Source organism: Trichechus manatus, unplaced genomic scaffold (genome assembly GCF_000243295.1).
Source record: "Trichechus manatus latirostris isolate Lorelei unplaced genomic scaffold, TriManLat1.0 scaffold00025, whole genome shotgun sequence".
Lineage (NCBI taxonomy): Eukaryota > Metazoa > Chordata > Mammalia > Sirenia > Trichechidae > Trichechus > Trichechus manatus.
In genome coordinates this window covers 20,032,604-20,054,731 of record NW_004443961.1, presented here as the reverse complement: position 1 = coordinate 20,054,731, position 22,128 = coordinate 20,032,604, and the positions used below count along the sequence as shown (strand labels likewise).

General features: G+C 37.7%; 1 protein-coding gene across 1 annotated transcript in view; it reads right to left on the bottom strand.

Annotated features, from left to right (window-relative positions):
• Window positions 1-22,128, bottom strand: part of FOCAD (focadhesin) — a 303,131-nt gene that overhangs the window by 62,499 nt on the left and 218,504 nt on the right. The window contains exons 22-26 of the mRNA XM_012554721.2: window positions 20,019-20,063; window positions 15,472-15,580; window positions 12,367-12,483; window positions 9,663-9,901; window positions 5,953-6,042 (exon numbers count right to left, since the gene is read on the bottom strand). Coding sequence (XP_012410175.2) covers window positions 5,953-6,042; window positions 9,663-9,901; window positions 12,367-12,483; window positions 15,472-15,580; window positions 20,019-20,063 — 600 coding nt within the window. The remainder of the gene's footprint in view (window positions 1-5,952; window positions 6,043-9,662; window positions 9,902-12,366; window positions 12,484-15,471; window positions 15,581-20,018; window positions 20,064-22,128) is intronic.

Genomic DNA, 22,128 nt, shown 5'->3' with positions numbered 1-22,128 from the left:
TGAGGGACAGAGTAGCAGGGGTAGAGGTCTGGGGACCATGCTTTCAGAGGACTTCTAGGCCAACTGGCATAACAAAGCTTATTAAGAAAATGTTCTGCATCCTACTTTGGTGAGTGGCGTCTGGGGTGTTAAAAGGTTGCAAGCAGCCATCTAAGATGCATCAATTGGTCCCAACCACCTGGAGTAAAGGAGAATGACAAACACCAAAGACACAAGGAAAGTATTAGCCCAAGAGACAGAAAGGGCCACATAAACCAGACACTTCATCAGCCTGAGACCAGAAGAACTAGATGGCACCCAGCTGCCACCAATGACTGCCCCGACAGGGAACACAACAGAGAGTCCCGGCTGGAACAGGAGAAAGGTGGGGTGCAGAACTCAAATTCTAGTAAGAAGACCAGACTTAATGGTCTGACTGAGACTGGAGGAACCCTGGAAAGCATGGCCCCTGGATTCTCTATCAGCCCAGAACTAAAACAATTTCCGAGGCCAACTCTTCAGACAGGGATTGAACTGGACTGTGGGACATAAAGTGATATTCGGGAGGAGTGTGCCTCTTAGCTCAAGTAGATACAAGAGACTAACCAGGCAGCTTCTGTCAGGAGGTGAGATGGGAAGGCAGAGAGGGTTAGGAGCTGGTTGAACGGACATGGGGAATCGGGTGGAAAGGAGGAGTGTGCTGTCACAGTATGGGGAGAGCAATCAGAGTCACATAACAATGTATGTATAAATTTACATATGGGAAAAATAAAAAAAGAAGCTACTGCAGTCATGATCCATCATTAGTCAGGCAGAACTGCTGTCACAGCTTATGTGAACTTAACAACCACCTCAACTAGCATAATGCATTTTCAACCAGTTTAATCAGCATCTAACATCTGAACACTGCATGCCTTTGAGACAAATCACATATCTGAAAGAGGAAAAGCAGTTAGAGGCTCTTACTTAGTGCAAATTTAAAGCCTTTGTTTTAACTTAGGATCTATAAGGGAAGATTTTTTGGCTATCCTTCTATATTGACGTATATAAAACTTTGATAGAATTAGAGCAAAGACACAGACAAAATTTGATTTTCGCAAATTTGACTTTTGCTCCCTCTGTGCCTATTTAACAGCTACTTACCCTTACGATATCAAAAGTCCCTCTCTCAGGACATCTTCCCTGGCCCACCAGGGAACATCGTTCATATTCTTCTATAGCACACAGTACTAGTTTTACTTCATACAACTGTAATTACGAAATCCGGTGAGGATTGTTTGGGGGACTGTTTGAGTACTATCTCCCTCGCCAGTCTCTAAGCTCTGTGTTTTCCTCACCATGGTATCATGGCACCTAGCATACTACTTGACACGTATAGGCACTCAACCAATAATTGATGACTGCTGAAAAACTGACCAATTGCAGAATTTCAAGAGGGTTTAAAGTGGACAGAAGATCTTCAGAAAACAAAAACAAGACTTGATTCTTATATTTAGTTGCAGGCAAAATTTCTGAGAGATAAAATTCACTGAACATATTACCCAAGCTTCAGTTAAGATGATTCAATTTCTATTTCTTACCAGACTAATTTAAGAAAGAGGGATGTTGGATCTATGTGGGAAAAGAATTCCCGCCCAAAACGCAAGTAATTATTGGGGCTCATCTTTCTAAATAAATAGGCAGGTATTCGTGTTTTGCTTTCTCGGCTATTCTGGGCATCCAAAAATCTCAATCCCCTGGACTGAAGCCCCTCCTTTACCATCCCCAAGGCATACTGATACAAAGGCTTACAAAAGAACATGTGGGTTGCTAGTCCACATTTACCTCAAAATCACCACAGTATATAATTATTCTTGGGTAAGGTCAACATTCACTAACTATTCTATTTATTACTACAATGGTAGTTAATTGACTCTTGTAATATGTGAATATATAACCTATGTATGTACATATGTGTGCTAATATAAAATATGCTGAAGTATATGCATCGATTGCCCTTCTAAACCGTCTCCTCCCACTTTGTCTCAATTTTCCAGCACCAAGAAGGGAGTGCTAAAGCTTTATTTATTGATGTTTCCTTCTGATTTCTGAAGCTCCTGCATTTTAATGTATTTATTTTGCCCTAAGTCTTAAAGATTTCTCCCAGATACTTAGCTAAGCATTTCCTACATATTTACCTTGTTCTAGCCTTTCTTGGATACTTATGCCAACTCTAAATCAAGAAGAGCTCGGGCAGAGGTAGCTTTCACATCTTTCGGTCCATTGAAAATAACAGAGTTGAGTGTTGGTGTCTCAGAAAAATGAAATAAAAACATAAATTACAATATTAGGTATAAAATTGAGGTTTTTGGACTGCTAACATAAATGTCCTATAAAAATGTTATGAAATTGTAGAGAATTTGAGTTTTAAAATTATGTGCCCTATTATGTCATTACTTATTTAAGCCTCTCATTCAAGTATATTAAAATATCATTGGCAAAAAGAAATTCTGAAACCATGAAAATCCTGATATATGTGTTGCTATATTGAGATATAATGATATACTTTTCTAAAATTAACCAGAGATGAATCTTGGATTCTTTCGTTTATTGTAGGCTATCAAGCTGATTAAGTACTAGGCCATCTGATAATTACTTCTAATAAGAGTTAACATTTGTATAGCACTCTGCCCTTTACAAAGTGCTATACAAATGTTATCGTATTTGTAAAAGCTCAATAGTAATTAACCAAAGCTCAGGTCATTGATGGATAGTTAGGGCTGTGACGACTGCAGTGGCACAAAGAGCTATCCACTAGATGGCAGCAAAATGTAAGTTATGGGACCACTGACAGGATCAGCCCAGGTGCTTGGTTCCCCCAGCAGGGACATGACCATTAAATCAGGGAAGCGTGGTGAATTTGCTCTGGGTGAATTCTATCACTTGAAGTAGCACGCTCCCAGATCTATTAACTACCTCCTGGTAACGCTTCCACTATTTCACTGGAGGGAGGACCACCCTAGACTCCTGCAATCTCATTACACAAGGGAATACTTTATGCCAGGAGCCAGGCATCATGCCTGGGCCTATTTAGAAAAGCAGAAGAAAAAAAAAATCTTTTTTTTTTTTCCCTTATGGTGGGAACATATGTCAAATAAATAAATAAATAAACACTGCATTGTCAAGTATCAAATTGCTTTGTTTTCTATTGATATGTGTCCTCTACACAGTACTATGAAAGAGAAAGAAAATTGGCTTTGAAGTCAGATGACCTAGTTCACCCCAGTTGTGCCACTTATTAAGGGTGTGACCTTGAACAAATCTCCTAGTCTTTGAGACTCATTTTCCTTATCTGTAAACCAAAGTGATGATGACACCTGCTTTGGTAATAGTATTTAGGTTGTGAAAAGGACTAAATTACATGAAAAACAGATGTGAAAATGTCTAGTACAGTATGAGGCTTCTCAGTGAATAGCTGAACCTGAAACTAAAGAGAGATCTACACAAGGACTAATATCCGCAAAGCATTAGGAACGACAAAGTACTAAATTTCCCTAACTGTAGGAGTACTGGGAGTTTGGAGAAGATAGAGGGTGGGTTTCTTGAAGGACCTGAGCTTTCAGTGGGGCTGAGAGATGAGCAAGACTTTCCAAAATGGATAGAAAATTTCTAATGGCCCTATTGTACTTTCCTCTGGAGGACTAGTCAACTACCCAGGTTCACCCTTTCCTCTCCCAAGTCTGCATTAGGAAGATATTAATCAAGAAAAAAGGTAAAATTTAAAGTCAAATATTCTTTGGCAAATGAGGTTTTTTAAGTCCATAAATACTCATACTGTGGATAATTCAGTTACCTGCCCCTTCCCCACCATGGTCCTCCTTACATGCAAACAATCTTCCTGAAAACTAATGGCGATAATCCACGAAAGGCACTCCTAATTGTCCCAACTGGCTGAAAATCACAGTGTCTTAACTGCAAAAATTTCCCCAATTTTATAACACCCCGAACTACAGAGATGAACATCTTTGGGGGAGAGGTAGGAGGAAGAAAGACAGGTACGTTGTGTGTGTATGTAACAGAAATAATCTTACTCCTTAGTTTTAAAAGGTAGCAGCGCTAATATATGGATTAGGCCCAAAATTTCAGCCCTTAGCTAAATCGCCCTATACTTTCCCTGAATCATTTTCTATATTGCAGAGACTTCAACCATGCCACCAAACTCTTTCTTTTCCCATATTTAAACCACACTCTTAAGATGTCACTTCATCCACCTGGAGCAAAGGAGAATGAAGAACACCACAGACACAAGGAAAATACTGGCCCATGAGACAAAAGGGCCACATAAAACAGACACTCCATCAGCCTGAAACCAGAAGAGCTGAATGGTGCCTGGCTACCACCAATGACCACCCTGACAGGGAACACAACAGAGAGTCCCTGATGGAGCGGGAGAAAAGTGGGGTGCAGAACTCAAATTCATGTAAAAAGAACAGACTTAATGGTCTGACTGAGACTGGAGGAACATCAGAAGACATGGCCCCCAACAAAACACTCTGTTAACCCAGAACTAAAACCATTCCCGAAGCCAACTTCTTCAGACAAAGATTAGACTGGACTATAAAACATAATACTTGTGAAAAGTGTGCCTCTTAGTTCAAGTAGATATACAAGACTAAATGGGCAGCTCCGGTCTAGAGGTAGGATGAGAAGGCAGAAAGGGATAGGAGCTGGTTGAATGGACATGGGAAACCTGGGATAGAAAGGGGAAGTGTGCTAGTCACATTATTGGGATTGCAACTAGGGTCACATAATTTAAAAAAAAAAAAAAAAAAAAAGACATGACTTCATCCCTAAAGTGTCTCTTGATAAACTGGGTGTCAATGGTTCCCATCCAATCTTAGCCTGCATCTGAAAGAAGATCCCATAAACACCACCAATAAGTAAGTGTACAATAGATTTTACTTACTCATGATGAAATAGTTGATACATAGAGCTACTCCTACCATTTACACTTTTACACCAATAGGCTACAGGGTATCAATGTAGCTTTATATCATAAGCTCCTAAAAGCTAGAAATGTACTGATTTAACTTATATTTGAACAGTGTCCACAATAGCAAAAGGGAAATAAGTATAATAAATTGGAGGTTAGTGCTTCTAGTCTGTGTTTCCTAGGAACAATGAACCCCAGAGGATCCAAACCTGAGATTCCCAAATACATGGAAGTCCAAAAAGGTACAATAGTGGTCCTCAATGTTGTCAATATTTCAGAAAGCCTAACAAAGCCATATATTCACCCATACAAGTGACAAGACTAACTGAAACATTAACTTTTGCACTAAAGAAATCCAGTTAATGCTGTTTTTGAGGTATGCTCTTCCAATTATTCCTTTTCATACCATTAGACCTTTCATTACTAGAATGAGAAAATAATGTAAATTATATTTAAGATATTTAGTTTAATATACAAAATTTTTAAAAAGCATGAGGTCTGTAAGAAAAAAAAAAAAAAGAGTCTTACTACTGAGGAGATTTGAAATCCCTGGTATAACCAACCTATGTTTATTTCCATTTTGATTCCTCAGCCATTTGAATTTCACAGGGAAATCTACATCATGGGCCAAAGGATCTCTTAGTCCAATCAAATTCAGTGAATGGTTTCAACAGATTTTTATAAAGATTAAGTCATACATCTAGGTTCTGGTATATGTCTCATATGATTAAGTACGAGACAGAACTAAGGTCTTAATAACATAAAGATTTAGCCACAAAATAATATTTATTGTACTGTATTGAAGCAAACTGTCCATAACTGAAATGTAGTTTTTGGGACAAATGCAGGTTTTAATTACAGGCTTTTCAGTATTACTGAAAACTCTTTCAAAGGAACTCAAGAACAGGTCTTAGAAATACTGCACCATAGCTTGTAAGATTTATGGCTGAGTAAGAACCAGTTTCAAAGTATCCGTTGGAGAGGAAATGGAATCAACATACTTGTATTCAAGACTGGTGTCGAAGCAGCAATTTTCCAGAGCATTCAAAGACTTCATGAGAAGAAGGTTCATCTGTTGGCCAGATATATCACTGAGGATCAGGGTGAAGACCAAGGGGAGAATGTAAATCATTTAAAATACTTTCACTGTCCAAAATACTTAATACATGATATTTTGCTCTCAATATTTCCCTGGAAATGCCAACATTTTTAAAAAATAAAAACAAAAACATAACAATTCATAACAATTGTGATTCACATATACTTATTTTGTTGATGAAGAAACTGAGTCAGAGAATTTATTCAATAATTGGGTTTCTGAACATTCTTATTTGGCAACCACTAAACCCTAAGACTTCCTACTTTTGCTTTTTCTTAGCCCCTCCAAATTTTAAATCACTGAAATAACTGAAGTTAGAGTTCTACATAAATAAGTATATTTAAGAAAGCAAAAGTGATTTTCCTTCAGAATGTTTATAACCTAATTAAGGTGATGTTAAGGAGCCTAGGTGGTGCATGAGTTGAACCACTCAGCTGCTAACTGAAAGGTTGGCGGTTCGAACCCACCAGCCACTCTGCAGGAGAAAGATGTGGCAGTCTGCTTCCGTAAAGATTTACAGCCGTAGAAACCCTATGGGGCCGTTCTATTCAGTCCTATAGGGTCACTATGAGTCGGAATTAACTGGATGGCAACGGGTTTGATTTTTTGGTTTTTAAGGCGATGTTATCAATGAATCTCCCAAACCTCTTCCTCGCAAAGACTGACACTTCTGATTTCATGTCCGAATTATAGAAGTTATAAGTTCTATTGCTTTACTTATGTTAGGAAAGAAAGATAGAAAGAACTAACTCTATATTCCTCTGCTTTTACGCAGCAATTGGTGCAGTTTCTACAATTGTCTTGGTGAGAACTAAGACCTGCATGAGAAAATAAAACTTAAAAGGCAGTTCTATGGCTGTGTTTGCAGGCAGAGTTGTGGGCTTCATCACCTACATTTTATTATCAAGGGGTTCCTACATCTCAACTCTCAGGCTGCCTCAGACCCTGCTAAGTGGAATGCAACCCTAGGAATTCCAACCAGCCAGAGAGCACTTTAAATAATGTCTTCCCAGACCAAGACTCCAGTGGTTTTGCTTGAGGCGAAGGATTACATTTTGCAATGAGAGAAACACACATATCACATACACATAGTTTTAACAGCTTTAACTAAATAAGTCTTATTATAGTTGTTCTCTGAAGTAAAATATACTTAAATATCCTAAAGAAATGCTAAAGGAATTCTACTAGTATCTTCTGGGGGTTATGGCAGAAGCAAGAAGCTTTGGAATAACATATTTTCTGAATAAATTCTGGACTAGAATTTAAATTCAGAAGACTTTTTCATAAAGATTAGCTTGAGTTAAAAAAAAAAAAAAAAAAACTGCCATAATCCTCTTCCATAAACTGATTTTTCTCTTTCTGAGAATCAACATATTGTCCTAATCCTGTTCCTCTAAAGAGCCATTTTGGGCCACTTACTTGATGTCATTAAATAACTGTTCAGCGTCAAAAGCCCTCAAAACACTTACCTTTATTTTAGAAAAATGGAAACTTTCTTCAAAAATATCATTATCTGGTGACATTGTCATTATCTGGTAAAATATTTAGTAGTGCCAAAAGGCAAGTATTTCAAATTCCTCTGCTCCAAGATATTAGGAAGGTGGGAGGCATGAGTAATGATACTAGTGGTTGCAGTACTAATACACAGGCCAAAAACAGTAATCAGATGCCAACAACCATGGCAACGTTGTTGTTAAGTGATGTCAAGTTTATTTCTACTCACAGTAACCCCATGTGACAGAACAGAACTGCCCCATAGGGTTTACTTGACTGTAATCTTTATGAAATCAGATGGCCAGGTTTTTCTCCTGCAGAGCTGCTGGATGGGCTCAAACCACCAACCTTTCCGTTAGCAGCTGAGTGTTTAACAATTATGTCACCAGGGCTATTTAGGGGAACGTTAGGGCAAAGTTAATGTTTGTGGTTATTGTGGGGGTGCTCACTTAGCCATGGGAAGAAATTCTTGGTGTCTTTGCTCTGGGTTTCCTGCAGGTACAAGGTCAAGTAAGATAGATGGGGTGGAAGGCAATCTAGAACCAGGGATCAGTGCTTCAGGTGACTCACCATAGGTTTCTCCAGGCAGCATGATTAAATTAACCCCGCAAATGCAAGCTTGTCAGCCCTAAAACCATCAGCATCTTATCCTAGAAAGAAGCTGAGACCAGGCTAGGATGAAATGAGTTGCCTGGAATTAAGCTGCCATGGCTCATACTCAGTTGTAAAACATGTTGCTTGAAAAAATACTGAAGAAAGAGCATGGACAAGGATGGTAAAGAGACTACCATTAGCACAGTAGCAAAGGGGGAAAAAAAAAAAACAACTTCGAGTTTTAAGTCTTTAAAAACACTTTGTGTTTGATCACACACAATAGATATGTAAGTCAATTCACAAGCAATATGTTTTGTTCAAGTTCAGAGCCAGGCTTATATGTATTAATGCTGGTGAAGTGAACAAAATGAATATCCTGGACACAGTTCGTTTATGATCGCAAGGACTAAGCTAATCATCCCACTCATCTGACAGATGTTTCCAAAGGCTGAAAATGATCACTTGAAATGTACTGTTTGCCTAGATCAATAGTAATTCTCAGACAGGTTTCACATATTGGTGTTTGTGCAAAACTATGTAAACTACAAATGCAATCTTAACTACTGGTTTCAAATTGAAAATCTAAGTATAGCATACTGTCATCCAGTTTACCTACATCAACACCAGTTCTTGCCTTTGGACAGCTCATTTCTGCCCATCAGGGAAGTTTAGGGACATCTAACTTCACAACAGGATGCCTCTCCCTATGATCTACTTCCAGTGCAGGAAAATGGGGCTAAACTCCAAGTCAGAGGCATCCAAATATTCATGATACCCAAATAATCATGTGGCACCACCCTACAATCAATCTGGATATGTAAAATTCTATGGTTTGTTGTCAAATCAACAATAAACAATATGAACCATAAAAGTAGATTCATCCACAAGAAAATTTCCCTATTTAGTGGAATTTTCCACCTGGGCCTTTGATATTCCATTAGCTTCAGTCAAGGGTAAAGCTAGCAGTCCAAAAATGAGCAATCAAACTGAATAAAGCACATAGTATAATATACACAGATTAAGACTCTTTAAGGATTATAAAAATGTAGCCAGGGCACAGGATAAAAGCAATATTTAAAACCAAGTACATGCAGTTCTCAGGTGCTTCAGTGACTTCCAACATCCCTCGGGCACAAAGGATACCCCAATCCTTTCCTCCCATTTTACAGTGCTATCAGAAAGAATCAGTAATTATTTCCATACTGTACAAACCAAAAAAAGTAGCTTTTCTTTACTTATAGCACCATAAGATTAGGCTTTTCCTCACATCTATTACACAGATGTACCCAGGGCTTTATCTAAGCATGAAATGATTTTCAAGTAATCAATCACTTTAATACATCAATGGGTGACAAATTTACCCATAAAGGAGAAAAGAGGATCAACTTGCCCATCTCAAAAAGTTTAGCAACCACTAGCAACCACATATTCTCAGTTACAATGTTTACGTATGTACGTTCATTTGTGTAGAGTCCTTCACCTAAACCACAAGAGGAAAAGTAAAAATATTTTAATAAACCGTACCTGAGTTTCTCCTCACACAAACGAGAGAGAAACATCCCCAAAGCAAGGCCCATGTGGATTTGCACGGCCTGAGACTCGTCAGCACTTGGTTTCCCAGGTAACCTGGCAGTCAGCATGTTCAGGATTTCCTCAACCTTCTCTTTGCAAGAGATAATGAAAACTGGCACGAGGAGAGACAAAGCCGTGGCGGCAGCAGAACGGGCAATGGCACTAGCTGTGTTTTCACCGGAATAGGATTTCTAGGACATGCCGAAGAAAGAAAACAGGGGGTTAGCCCTTTGTTTAAAACATGAAGGAAGCATGCCTATCACAAAAGCACAATACAACACAACAAGCTTCTATTAGACCCACCCCTGCTAACCAAAAAAAAAAAATTTTTTTTAAAAATCTATTTCTGTAAGTGTCTATAGGATAGATTTTTACTCTTACTGAAATAATTTGCTACTAAACAATCACTTAATTAATAACGTCCTTTAAATTTGAAAAGCAAATTATAAGTCCCCTCCTTTTAAAGAATGCGAATTCCCTCACTATAAAGGCTGAAACAATTTCAGTGTTTTCAAAAGCCCACATGCACATACATTGAAAAATCCAAAGTGAAGCTATCCAAATTTGGGCAAATCACTAAGCCACACTATAAATATGATTCCAGAAAGCCAGGAGTTCTCCAGGAGGGAAAGAAAAAGGAAAATAATAATAATAAAGTTTAAGTTTAGCACTGAGGGAAGAGTGTAGGTTTAGTGTAGGGATCTACTGGCAGATCTCCCAAAATTTTTGGTGGGAATGCTTCCCAATCGATGGATTATTGCCTACAGGGGGTTAATTCCTTTTAATTAAAAAGGAAGTTGAAATCCTAAAAGCCTCTGGTTACAAAGCAATAACTAGCTATTCAGAATGAAATGGAGAATGTATATGCTCCTTCCTATATGTAATTACGGGTAAAGAAATGAATAATAGCTCTAATGAAATCACAGGGCAGTTGAATATGAACAACTTTTATAAGAATTCCATGTTAGAGAGCTCTACCAGACATTATATACATTTATAAATATGTCTCAAGAGGAGAAGAAAGGCCGTTTATCATTTCTTACTATTATTCACTTTAAATTTTCAGACATACCATGAAAGCTGTGTTGTCCCTTGCAGCCAAAGCACATTAAAAAGTGTTTTTAATTCTATGCTCATTTGTTCTCTAAGCTTTAGCACTATAAGTATAAAATCAAACATATGCTAACTTATACTTTAAGTTAATGCAGCACTTCTGTACTGACAAAGCTAGGACACTGGAAATAAAGGAAGTGACTTTCGAAATAGGGCTATGAAAAAAAGTATAATAATGCAAAACCACAAAGGTAAAAGGCAACCCCGAGCTGGCTACTAAGGAGATTATTTTTATTGGTCTGTAAGAACTAAGTAGCATTATTAGAAATGTACAATACCCTGTCCTGGTGAATATCTTAACCAGATCGCTATTGCAAAGACCTCCATCTAAGCTTCTAAACAGGTTTTTTCATCTATCATTAAATAAATAAGAACACTTCTGATAGAAAGCAAATCATCATAAGGAAATTAACTTCTTTGAGAAAAATCTACTTTCCAGTTTGATTCTGCATTGTCTGGTAAGCTATTTTTTGTCCTAATGTACGGTTAAAAATCTAGCTCCAGACCCCCACAGATGAATACATACCAGGTTCTCTGAGGGCAGGGGACAGAGGCACACAAACTGTTGTACAGAGAAGGCCTAAGGCAATGGGGTTTCAGGCTAAATTCGTGATCTTAGCAACAGTTCAGGATCTGTGCTATATTTTTATTCAAATCAAGTATAATCCTCTGCCACTCAGCTGATTGTCCCATGATCACTATAATTCCCTAAGCAATGGATAGTGATAGGGTAAAAACTAAAATAATTCCATGGGGATACAAAAATAAAGCATGCACCACAACCAATAAAGGGAAAATGAAACCTAAACAAAAAAGTGTGTTTTTGTTTTACTTCAAATCTTAGGATATAAGCATAAACAAAGACAATGACTGAGTAATCAGTGCTTTTTAAGTATCAACAACAATATTCCTTTGTTATTTACAGAGTATTTCACAGTTTTTAAAGCATTCTTACATGAATTACATAATGAGACCCTCACAATCCATGATAAAGTTGGCAAAGCATTAATTTTTACCTTCATTTTATAAGTAAAAAAAAAGGATGAAAGGGGTTCAGTATCAGACCAATAGCCACAAAACTAATAAAGAGTGAAGCTAGGGCTACCATCACTACAGATAATATAATTCAATCCCCTCATTTTATAAATAAGGAAACAAAGGTACAAAGAGATTAAATGAACTGCCCATTGTCACATAGCCTGAAATGACAAGACTATGACTAGAAACTTGAGGTCTCCACTCTTCAGCCAATGTTCATTCTACCACAACTACAGCTCTTAACTGCGACTGAACATTAGAATAACCTAGAGAGCTTTCAAAATGCTGATGCCCCGGGGCCCATCTCCAACCAATTAAATTGGCGGTGAGGCCACAGTTAAGTATTTCTTTTGTCAATATAAATATATTTAATGTTCCCCCAGTAAGTCTAACATACAGACAGGCTGAAAATCATTATACTATATCATGGAATTTCACCGGAACAACTGATATGAAAAGAGTCAACCCTTGAGTTTTCTGAGCATTTTTTACTGTTCTGACTTACATAATAAAACCAGGAGAAGAGTTGTCCTCGGGGTTGGTAATGACTATCCACAATTACCAGGAGGGTATCAAGCACCATGGAAACCCACTCTTTCATTGAAAGGAAGTTAGGTTGAATCTGGAGACGAAGAAAAACATGAAATGATAATGGAAAAACAGAAACTAAACCTAAACATTACGTGTACAACCCTCTTCTGCATTAAATAATGAAGTGTTATTATCAAAAAGTAAACTTCACATGTTAAGACTACATGGGGTGAATGGTTATTTGGCAAATACAAATCATCACCTGTGCCCCATCAGGAATAAGATTTACCTCTTATGCAAGACGTGGCAGAGGTGAGAGGACAGGGGCTGCCGATCATATCCAGGAGCCCTTCAGAGTTCTCCTGAGTTCAGTGAGTTTCAGTGAGGATAATGTGGAGGTTAAAGGAAGACGTGTGTAGACAAAACAATTCAAATCTTCTCAATTCTATAATTTGTTGTTTCACAAAGGAAGTAATAAAGCAACTTACAAAATTTTGATCAACAGCTCTAGCACTTCTGCTTACTACTACCATATAGTCATCATTCAAGAATCATGACATTTGCCTAGCTATTTGAAAAATTAGGTATGAAAACATAAATGATCTTAAGTTTGGAAAAGAAGAAGAAAGAGAAAGTAAAGACAAAACAACAACAAAACCACACTCATTAAAAGTATAATTTGGTTTTAAAAATCATTCATGACCATGAATGGCAAAGGCATTTGTTAACGCACATGGTAAAGCTCAGGTGGTGCAAATTAAAAATGGCCATGGCAGTGTTGAGTCTGTCCTTGGAATTAATACACTGACTCACACAAGGGCTTAAGATCTTTAGTTATTGGTCACACGCAGATTTGAATGAAGTTTGAAAACTTCAATCTAATAAAATAATCAGGTCTTGAGTTTGTCTTGAGTGATGGCCAAAGGCAAGGTCATCAAGAATAAAAGTAAAGCCCTCTCTTTGGGCTGGGTGGCTTCTCATTGTGTTTGTTCTATGTGTTACAGCATCAGACAAAAGGGGAAAAATAATGAAGAGCAAAAGAACATGAACTTCAAAACTCTGAGTTAAGCCCTCACTTATTACTGGGGCAAATTACCTCTACAACTGGTAAATCAGTTGTTGTTGAGTCGACTCTGACTCATGGTGATCCAATCTGTGTCAGAATAGTGCTCCATAGCATTTTCAATGGCTGATTTTTCTGAAGTAGATTGTCAGGCCTTTCTTTCAAGGCACCTCTGGGTAGATCAACTGCCAATCTTTGGGTTAGGGGCTGAGAATGCTAACCATTTGCACCACCTAGGGACTCTGTACAACTGGTAGCTTGGCATAAGTATCACAAGAGTAAAGGGATTCTAGAGAGGGCAGTTAACTTTTTAGGTTGTAGATCTACTGAGCATGTTGCCTCTGCAAAAGTAGTCCTCTTTAAAAAATGTTTTCATCTTTCTCATTATTAAAATAAGATTCTGGGTTTAAAGTTAAACTATTCATATGGTAACTAACTATATTCTTATCCTTCATGCAATAATCCCTTGGTCTCTTACCCTTCCTATGTGTAACAGACATTTGCAATTTTTACCACACAGCACCTATGCTCTTATTTACTAGTAATAATACCCTTTGGGGAATTCTCTCTCCTCCACTTGGTTAAACTTTCAGCTAAGCTACTTGCCAAGGATGGGCATGGGACCCCTTGAGTGAGTGATGCAAGGGCCGTAAATGACTCAATAAGATCCATCTGGGTGGGAATGGTCTGCACATGTTGCTTGGACTCCCCAAGTTGCCTTGGTTCCTATTTTTTCTACAAACCTGGTTTTTAATATTTGCTTTTAATTCCATAAGCTTCCAGATTCCATATCCTTCCAGTTTCTTTTTCATTTAAATCAGTCAGAGTCATTTTCTTAGCTTGCAATCAAAAAATCCCACAATGGGAAAAGAGTTAAGTACAGATGGCCTATAAGATACTCTAAGAGGAGAGAGATAAGCTGAATAATATTTAATTAATAAAGTCTCACTTTTTGCTGCATACGTAGCAAGCCCACAAATTAAGGCTCACACTCAGTTTGAGAAGACAGCAGGTAAATTTTATTTTAAAACAACTATCAGTCATGTTTTATATGATTTTACTTCTTTCTTTTTTGTGGTCATGGAAGCAGATATTCTTCTTTAATGAGCTAGCATAAAATTCTCTCTTCAGGATAGTTTACAATACAGTAGTTTAACGCCATGAGGTAGATGCTGCTGCTTGCTGCTACTGATAATGGTAACTATTTATTGTTTAGCGTCTATCAGCCATGGTACTAAGACCCTTACATTTAATCCTTACAATAATCCTGCCTGGTAAGTATCTTTACCCCATTTCACAGATGAGGAAACAAGCTTTGAAAGGGAAAGTTACTAGCATGCCATAGAATGGAAGCACTAGGATTTAAATACTGGAATCTCCTATTTCAAAGTCTGTTTTTTAACCACTTGGCTATATTGTCTCCAGATAATGATAGCTACCAGATAATTGGGACTTAAAGTAAGAATAAATCCATGCCTTTTTATTTTGACAGATATGAATTATCTGAAAAAATACATTGAAAATGAACATTGGCCATCTCACCACATGTTTAATTAAGAAATAAATGCCTTGCAAAAATGAATAGGCACTTTGTCATTGACATTTACAATTAAAATGCAAAGTAAAATCTTTTTTCAGTCAGTAAACACTGCTTATTTATCATTTTTTGACAGCATTGTTCACTTTCAGTAAGCCTAGTTAACCTCTTAAGATTGGTTACCACTGATGTAATCACAAAAAGATAACCCCTGTTGCATAGAATTGGCACCTTCAAATGGAAATAACCACTTAACTGTGATGAAGAAAGCAAAACAGAAAAGCAGCAAAGAAAAGCCAGGAAGACACTAAGGCTCACAGCATAAAGGCCCATCAAGTAGCATAACTTGGTGCTGTAATGACAGAATTTAACCTCGTAAATCCAGGGCCCGGCCATCTAAAGCCAGGCTTAAAGAGACTTCTTACTTTTCAAATGTTACACAACCAAAGCTCAACTAGTTCACATCACCCATAACTCACCTCCAGGGCCTCATCCGAGTCTGAGGAGAGGCTGGCTTCATGTTTGGATACGACAACAGCAAGGCTACTTAAGGCTAACAGTGCGTTCCCTTTGACCACTGGGCTGTCCCTGTTGAAAAAGAAAACAATTCCAAGGAGAAGAGAAGGAGCTATTATGGGGGTGGGGGGCTGAGGTCAAAGAAGCACTTCCATTCCTTCAGTGAGCCTAATAAACACAGGTCTGCTTTTGCCTGTTGCCAACAGCTTCTTTCCTTCTTCTGACACTAGTGCTGATTTTTAACTCTCCTCTTCAATGTATGGTCATTATGCTTTTTTGTCAGTTAAAAATTCAAGCTCATATATCTAAGTTTTTATCCTAATTTTTTTTTCATCATTTGAAATTACATTTCCTAAGCTGTCTTCTTCTGTGCCACCTTGACCAATTTAAATTTATTGGTTTTTCTGAAAACACAACCAAGGACAGCTATGTGGATAGCCCCACCAGAACGGAATGGCCTCTGGCTTTTCTGAAGCACTGGTGTGTGGAACCAGCTTCTAGTGAAACACTTCAGACAGCATTGTTTGCTTGCAATTTGACACACTGGCAGCTTTCCTTAGTCATTATTTCCCTCTCCTTCTTTCTCTTAATATGCCAAAGCCAACAACCTCAAAGGCAGTTTGTAATAGAATTTGGAGACCCTAGATAAGATGTGAAAAATGCCTGTTTTTAGACTATTAGGAATGAAAGTTTCCCTTTTATATCATTCAGATGGAAGTTTTCTAATATTAGCAATAAAGTCTTATGTTTGACTTCTGAATTTAGTATCAAGAAAACTGAAGCTTTTTAATATACTCACCACTTGAAAATGTGCATTTAGTATTATTCCATAATTCCAAACTAATCTATAGAAGAAAGTCCCAAATGGGACACAAGACATGCTCTTGGCTTGACAATTCTGTCATAGCAGAACTTGGGCCATACGGTACTCATACCATCAGATGGTTCAATTCTCAGTTAGTCCTATGATTGTGGACTCCCATAAACCTGGACTTGAGACCTGAACCTGAGTTCAAGGTATACATCCAAGAACAACTCCCTGCTTAACCCAGTGCAGACACGTGGGATGAGGAAGACTTTCAGCCCTGCTGTCCATGCTGAGCCAGCCAGAACCTCCAGGTCCAAGCCATAGTCACAACTGGACATGTGAGTCCGTGTGTACTAAAAGGTTAGCGTACATCTGTGTTCTTGCATTTTTGCTTCCATTTGGTAAGAACTGGACTCAGGCCCTCCCAATGTCAAGTCCGTACATCTATCCACTCATCTATCCCTGCTTCCTTCTCGCCCTCCTTCACACTGTCTGTAGGGCATGCTGTCTGTTGAGCTCAGTGAAGACCTGCTCTGCACACTTGGCCATTTTGTTCACCCCTCCTTAGCTTCATTTCTCTAAGAGACCTGCCATAAGTTGGTAAGACATCAAAATTCATACTGGGGATGGGCTGGGGCAGGGATGAAAATGGAGAAGAGACCTTGAGGTCTAAGCAGATGGCTCCAAGGTAGGTTTTTCTAGAGTTCTTTAGTGAGATTATTGAGCACTCACATAGCTAATAATAAACCACCAGGAAGCAAGGTAGGATTTGAGCATTCCTATGAGCCCTAGCCATATAATCATTTAACAAAAATGAAATTAAATATTTTATTTCTATTATTATCACTTTCCTTCAACTGAGAATATCCTAAGGGCTGTCCTCCTACAAAATGGCCACAAATCCCCTAGATTTAGAAAAAAAAAAAAAAAAGCTTTTAAATTACCGGTGATCTGAGAATTAGGTCCCAGTTTTTATCACCCTGCAGAGCAACACTTACATGGTTACCAAAAATCTGGTATCAAATCATGTAACACAAGAAAATTAGACAAGATGACATAAAAAGTACCTTTTTAACCCTAAAATTCTAGAAGAGAAGTTAGTCACAGTTTTAAAACAGTACCCAAGATGATTTTACTTCAAAAGTTTCACTGGTTATGACATATCTAAGCATGCACGTTTCTTGTCAAATGGAGAAAAATGTAGTTAAATCCACTCTTAATTAGATCTTTGGTTTCAGATTTAATGAAAATTTGGGCATTAATCTTTGAATAGAAAAAATTAGCCCACAGTTCACACAATGCATGCCTCAGCCAAGCAACATATTTCAGAAAGGTACTGAGAATGGGTCTTGCTCATCTTCACATTCCTTATACGGCCAACACAATGCCTTATGGAGAGAAGACACTCAATACATACATAGTGAAACAAATTCAAGGAGGAGCTGGCCAGATGAAAATCTACAACTAGTTCAACAAAAACTCATCACCTTGTTGATCAAATAACTGTCCCCTACTAGTCACACAATAGTGACTAATTTGCATAATGACAAGGCAGCATCAGTACAGTATTTATCTAGGCAACTCCAGTGACATTTTAATTAAACTGTCCTTTGAAACAAAGTGATGTCATTAACCTAATTAAAAAGCACAAGGAAGAATGCACTATAACGATGCTTTCTTAGGGACAAAGCATTAGGTTACATATTAGTAAAGTGACCCAACCCATTGGGGACTTTTTATCTTCAGGTTCAAATTTATTTAATTAGTAACAATGAAAATACATTTACATCAATAATCAAATTTTATCCCTGTTCTGATTCTCCCTTAGTTCTATCCACCGATGCTTTAAAAGGCTCTCAAATGAGGAAATCAGTCTAACCATGTGACTGGTGTTTTACTTCCTGCATTTAACTTATGGCTTTGACCAAACAAGCCCTACTATGGCCCAAACTAAGTCCTGGTAGCCATGGTCCAAGAAACAGAAAGCTAAGGTGGCAGCAGGTAGTGGTGGGGTCATCACATGGTTGGAAGAAGCCAGTAGGAAGAAGTAAGGGGTGATTTTTACCTCTGCTCTATCATTAATCTCTCAGCCTCTAGACCTTAAATATCTCATATTCACTTGCTGTCATGCTAAGTATTGTCAAGATCATTTTAGTAAGATAAGGCCTATAAAATACTTTGAAATTTTTCATGAAAAGTTAACACCAGGAGAACATCAATTATTTTTACTCTGTACCACTGAGAATGTGAACACAATCTCCTGAGGTATCAGTCATGAAGTGATGCTTTGCAAATCTGATAATTAAAGTCTCATAGAAATTTTCAAATGGAAAATGCAAATGCTGCCAGAGAGGCAAAATTATAGTTTGTTTTAATAGAAAGCTGCTAGTTTCTTCAGCATTCAAGCCTTTTGCTGCAAATGTCAGAGGGCACTGTTTTAACAGGATATAAGTAGACTACATAATAGAACAAATTCTGAAAGGTAAAGGTCAAAGACAGCCTATCCTTCCAGCCCCCCCACCTTCCCCAATATGCAACTGAGTGCTCTCCCACTGTGTCTGCAATTCACCAAACTGGATAAGCAGACACAAATGAGTCCCTATCCAAGCCCCTCTGTACTTAAGTTTTCACTTTGTCAACAGATCTATTTCCCAGTGCCTCCTACAGAACTGACTAGAGGATTACCACTTCTGTTTCCCTTTATTCAGAAGACGTGAGACTGAGTAGTGATCATGTTCCAAGATCAGACTTGACAGCTATATGCCTGCTTAAGAAAGCTAACTCTAAGGGAGACCATGTTTTGTTTTGTTTTGGTTTTAAGGCAAAATCTATTTAGTTAGAGACATTTCTGGGAATGGTGGGGATTAACTATGCTGCAGTGAAATATTTCTAGATGATATGGACTTTCAATACACATGAAATCGTCTAGGTCAAAGGATAAGAAGAAAGGAAGTCATATAGAAATGGCAGCAGCTAAGGATGATGTTGGAAGGGAGAAGTGTACACAAACTGACATGTAAGTTACTGCCAGCTTGCTACAAAGGAGCCTGAAGAGATTGTCCGAGTAAATTCATTAGGGTATAATTTTCTTAGTAAGAATTGGTTTAAGGTAAATAAAAATCTTCAAGGCAGTAACACTCAAGAAATTTTTGTTAAAACAAACATAAGACATGACTGAAATTGTTTTTTAATCTGGTCTTCACAACAGATTTAAGTTTATTAAAAATTTTTAGATATCCAGGACCCAGTAACAGGGACCCAATAAAGGGAATGAAAGGAAGTTCTACTCTGGTTTATTTGCTGCTTCACAGCTGAGATTTAATAATCTATTTGTAGAATCCACGTAAGTCACATTACCAAGGATTTCTTCCCACCCCCCGCCCTACCCCCGGAACCAAATTACAAGTCTAAGCTAAAGTACCTGGCATTTTGTTAGGTATACAGCAAGGGCTCAAGCTCAGTGCCTCTTGATGTACAAATTACATGTTCATACCAGTCTCTTTGTATTTTCACAAAAAGACATACAATAAAAATGAACTTAATATGGGAAAGGGTAAAAACTGATTTTTGAAAAATATTAGAAACTCCTTAAAGTTATAAAATGCCCTAATAGGAGAAACAGTAAGTACTTCCCAGGAAAAAAAAAAAAAACACTATGTTTATACACAGAAAATTTTTGGTAAGAGAATAAAAGAATCTTACTTTGCAGCTGCCTTGGTGATCTCATCAGTCAACATGTCTCTGACCCTGCAGAGAAGGTGGAAAATAGGTGTTAGAGTTTATGTTGTAGCAAGAATGCAATTTTTTCTCTTATTCACCAATTACTAAAAACCTTCTGGCAATGACTCCAGATCTTAAAACTATATATGTAGAATTTTAGTGTAAGGTGAAAAGAGCTGTTTCAGTTCCAGGACTTTATTTCAGAGAGAGCTTCATTTTCCTATTCTGAAGTTTATGTCACAGAGGTGGGGAAGGAGGTGAAAGTAGCTGAAGAGAGGTATATAGGCAGTGTTGTTAACAGTGCCCTCTCTTAAACTGAGTGGTGGGTATTCAAGTGTCCTTCATTTTGTTCTCTGTTTTTCGCATAGGAGCTCACGAAAACACCACTTTACTGTTTCAAAATTGTAGATATGGAAGAGACACTACGTGTGTATACAAAATTTAAAGTAATAAAATTTGGTTATATAATCACACTGAAGCTAAAAGAAAATAATTATACTCGCAGTTTGAAGGAAGGTATGTTCAGTTCAAATAATCACAGAACATAATTGTTTTTTTTTTCAATATAGGAGCCTTGAGATAAAGTGAAAAACCCCACTGGCTGCCAACTTTACATTTTGAAGAGGGTTCCATAGACAATTTCATTGTATACTTTGAATTTATAAATATTACACATATTATATATTATAGATATTATAAAATTTATATATAATAAAATTTTGCATTCAATATAAATTATATTTGCATTCATAAATATTTACATTCAAAATACAATGAAATCTTAGGCTACCCAGCACTCTTTGAGAATTGAGTCATCATGAAGAGCCAAGTTTTAAAAATAGTTGAAAACTCCTCCTGCAGATCTTAAACTTGTATTTTTAAAAACCATTTCACAATAAATTTCTCTAAAATGTATTTTAAAATCTAATTTTATCTTCCTAAATGGAGTATAGTAAATTCAGTGTAATCTTCTATCGGTCAACATGGAATATTTAATAACAATGACCTGTCTATAGTTCTAAGGCCAAATCTTCGGCTTGTGTACGAGCTCTCTCTCCTCACCTACTCTGGTCTCTCTGCTGCATCACCAATATTTTCCTTCTCTGTTTATATTATTCGCCTTAGCACGTGAACATGCTACAATATCTACCATCTTAAAAAGAAAAGAAAAAAAAAAAAGCCCTCCACCTGCTGCCCCATATCTCTGCTTCCTACGCATCCAAAGTCAATCCACTGCTATCGGAATTGATTTCAACTCATAGTAATCCCATGTGTTACAGAGTAGAACTGCTCCATAATTTCTTCCTTGGTACCACTGGGTGGGTTCAAATCACCAACCATTAGGTTAGTAATCCAGCTGAAATTATTGTGCCACTTTGGAACCTTCTAACAAATCAAAACTCCTCAGAAAGAGTAGTCTACACGTGATGACTCCAGTTCCTCTCCTTCCACTTTCTCCAGACCCTTCTACAATTTGGCTTTTGTTCCTACAACTCCACCAAAACAGCTTCTGTCAAGTGGTCAAATCTAATGCTCGATTATGTCTCCATCTTTTGCAGTATCATGGTAGTATCTGACACAACTGGACATTCCTTTCTTGAGACACTTTTTTCAGTCAGCTTCTTGGACTCCACTCCCTCTTGGTTTCTTCCTACCTCACTGATCACTAATTTTCCATCTGCTTTATTGATTCCATCTTCACCTTCTCCATTGCTAAATCGGTCTTCTGACCTTTTCTCTATCCTTACTGACTCCCTAGGTGATCTCATCCAGTGTCATGACTTTAAATACTATTGATATGCTGATGATTCCCAAATTTATATCTCTAGCCCTGACCTCTTCCCCAAACTCCAAACTAACATAGTCAACAACAACCTACTTGATATCTCCACCTAGACATCTAATTGTTGTTGCTGTTGTTAGGTGCCCTGAAGCCGGTTCCAACTCATAGCGACCCTGTGTACGACAGAACGAAACATTGCCTGGTCCTGTGCCTTCCTCACAATCCTTGCTATGTTTGAGCCCACTGTTGCAGCCACTGTGTCAATCCACCTCCTTGAAGGTCTTCCTGTTTATCACTGACCCTCTACTT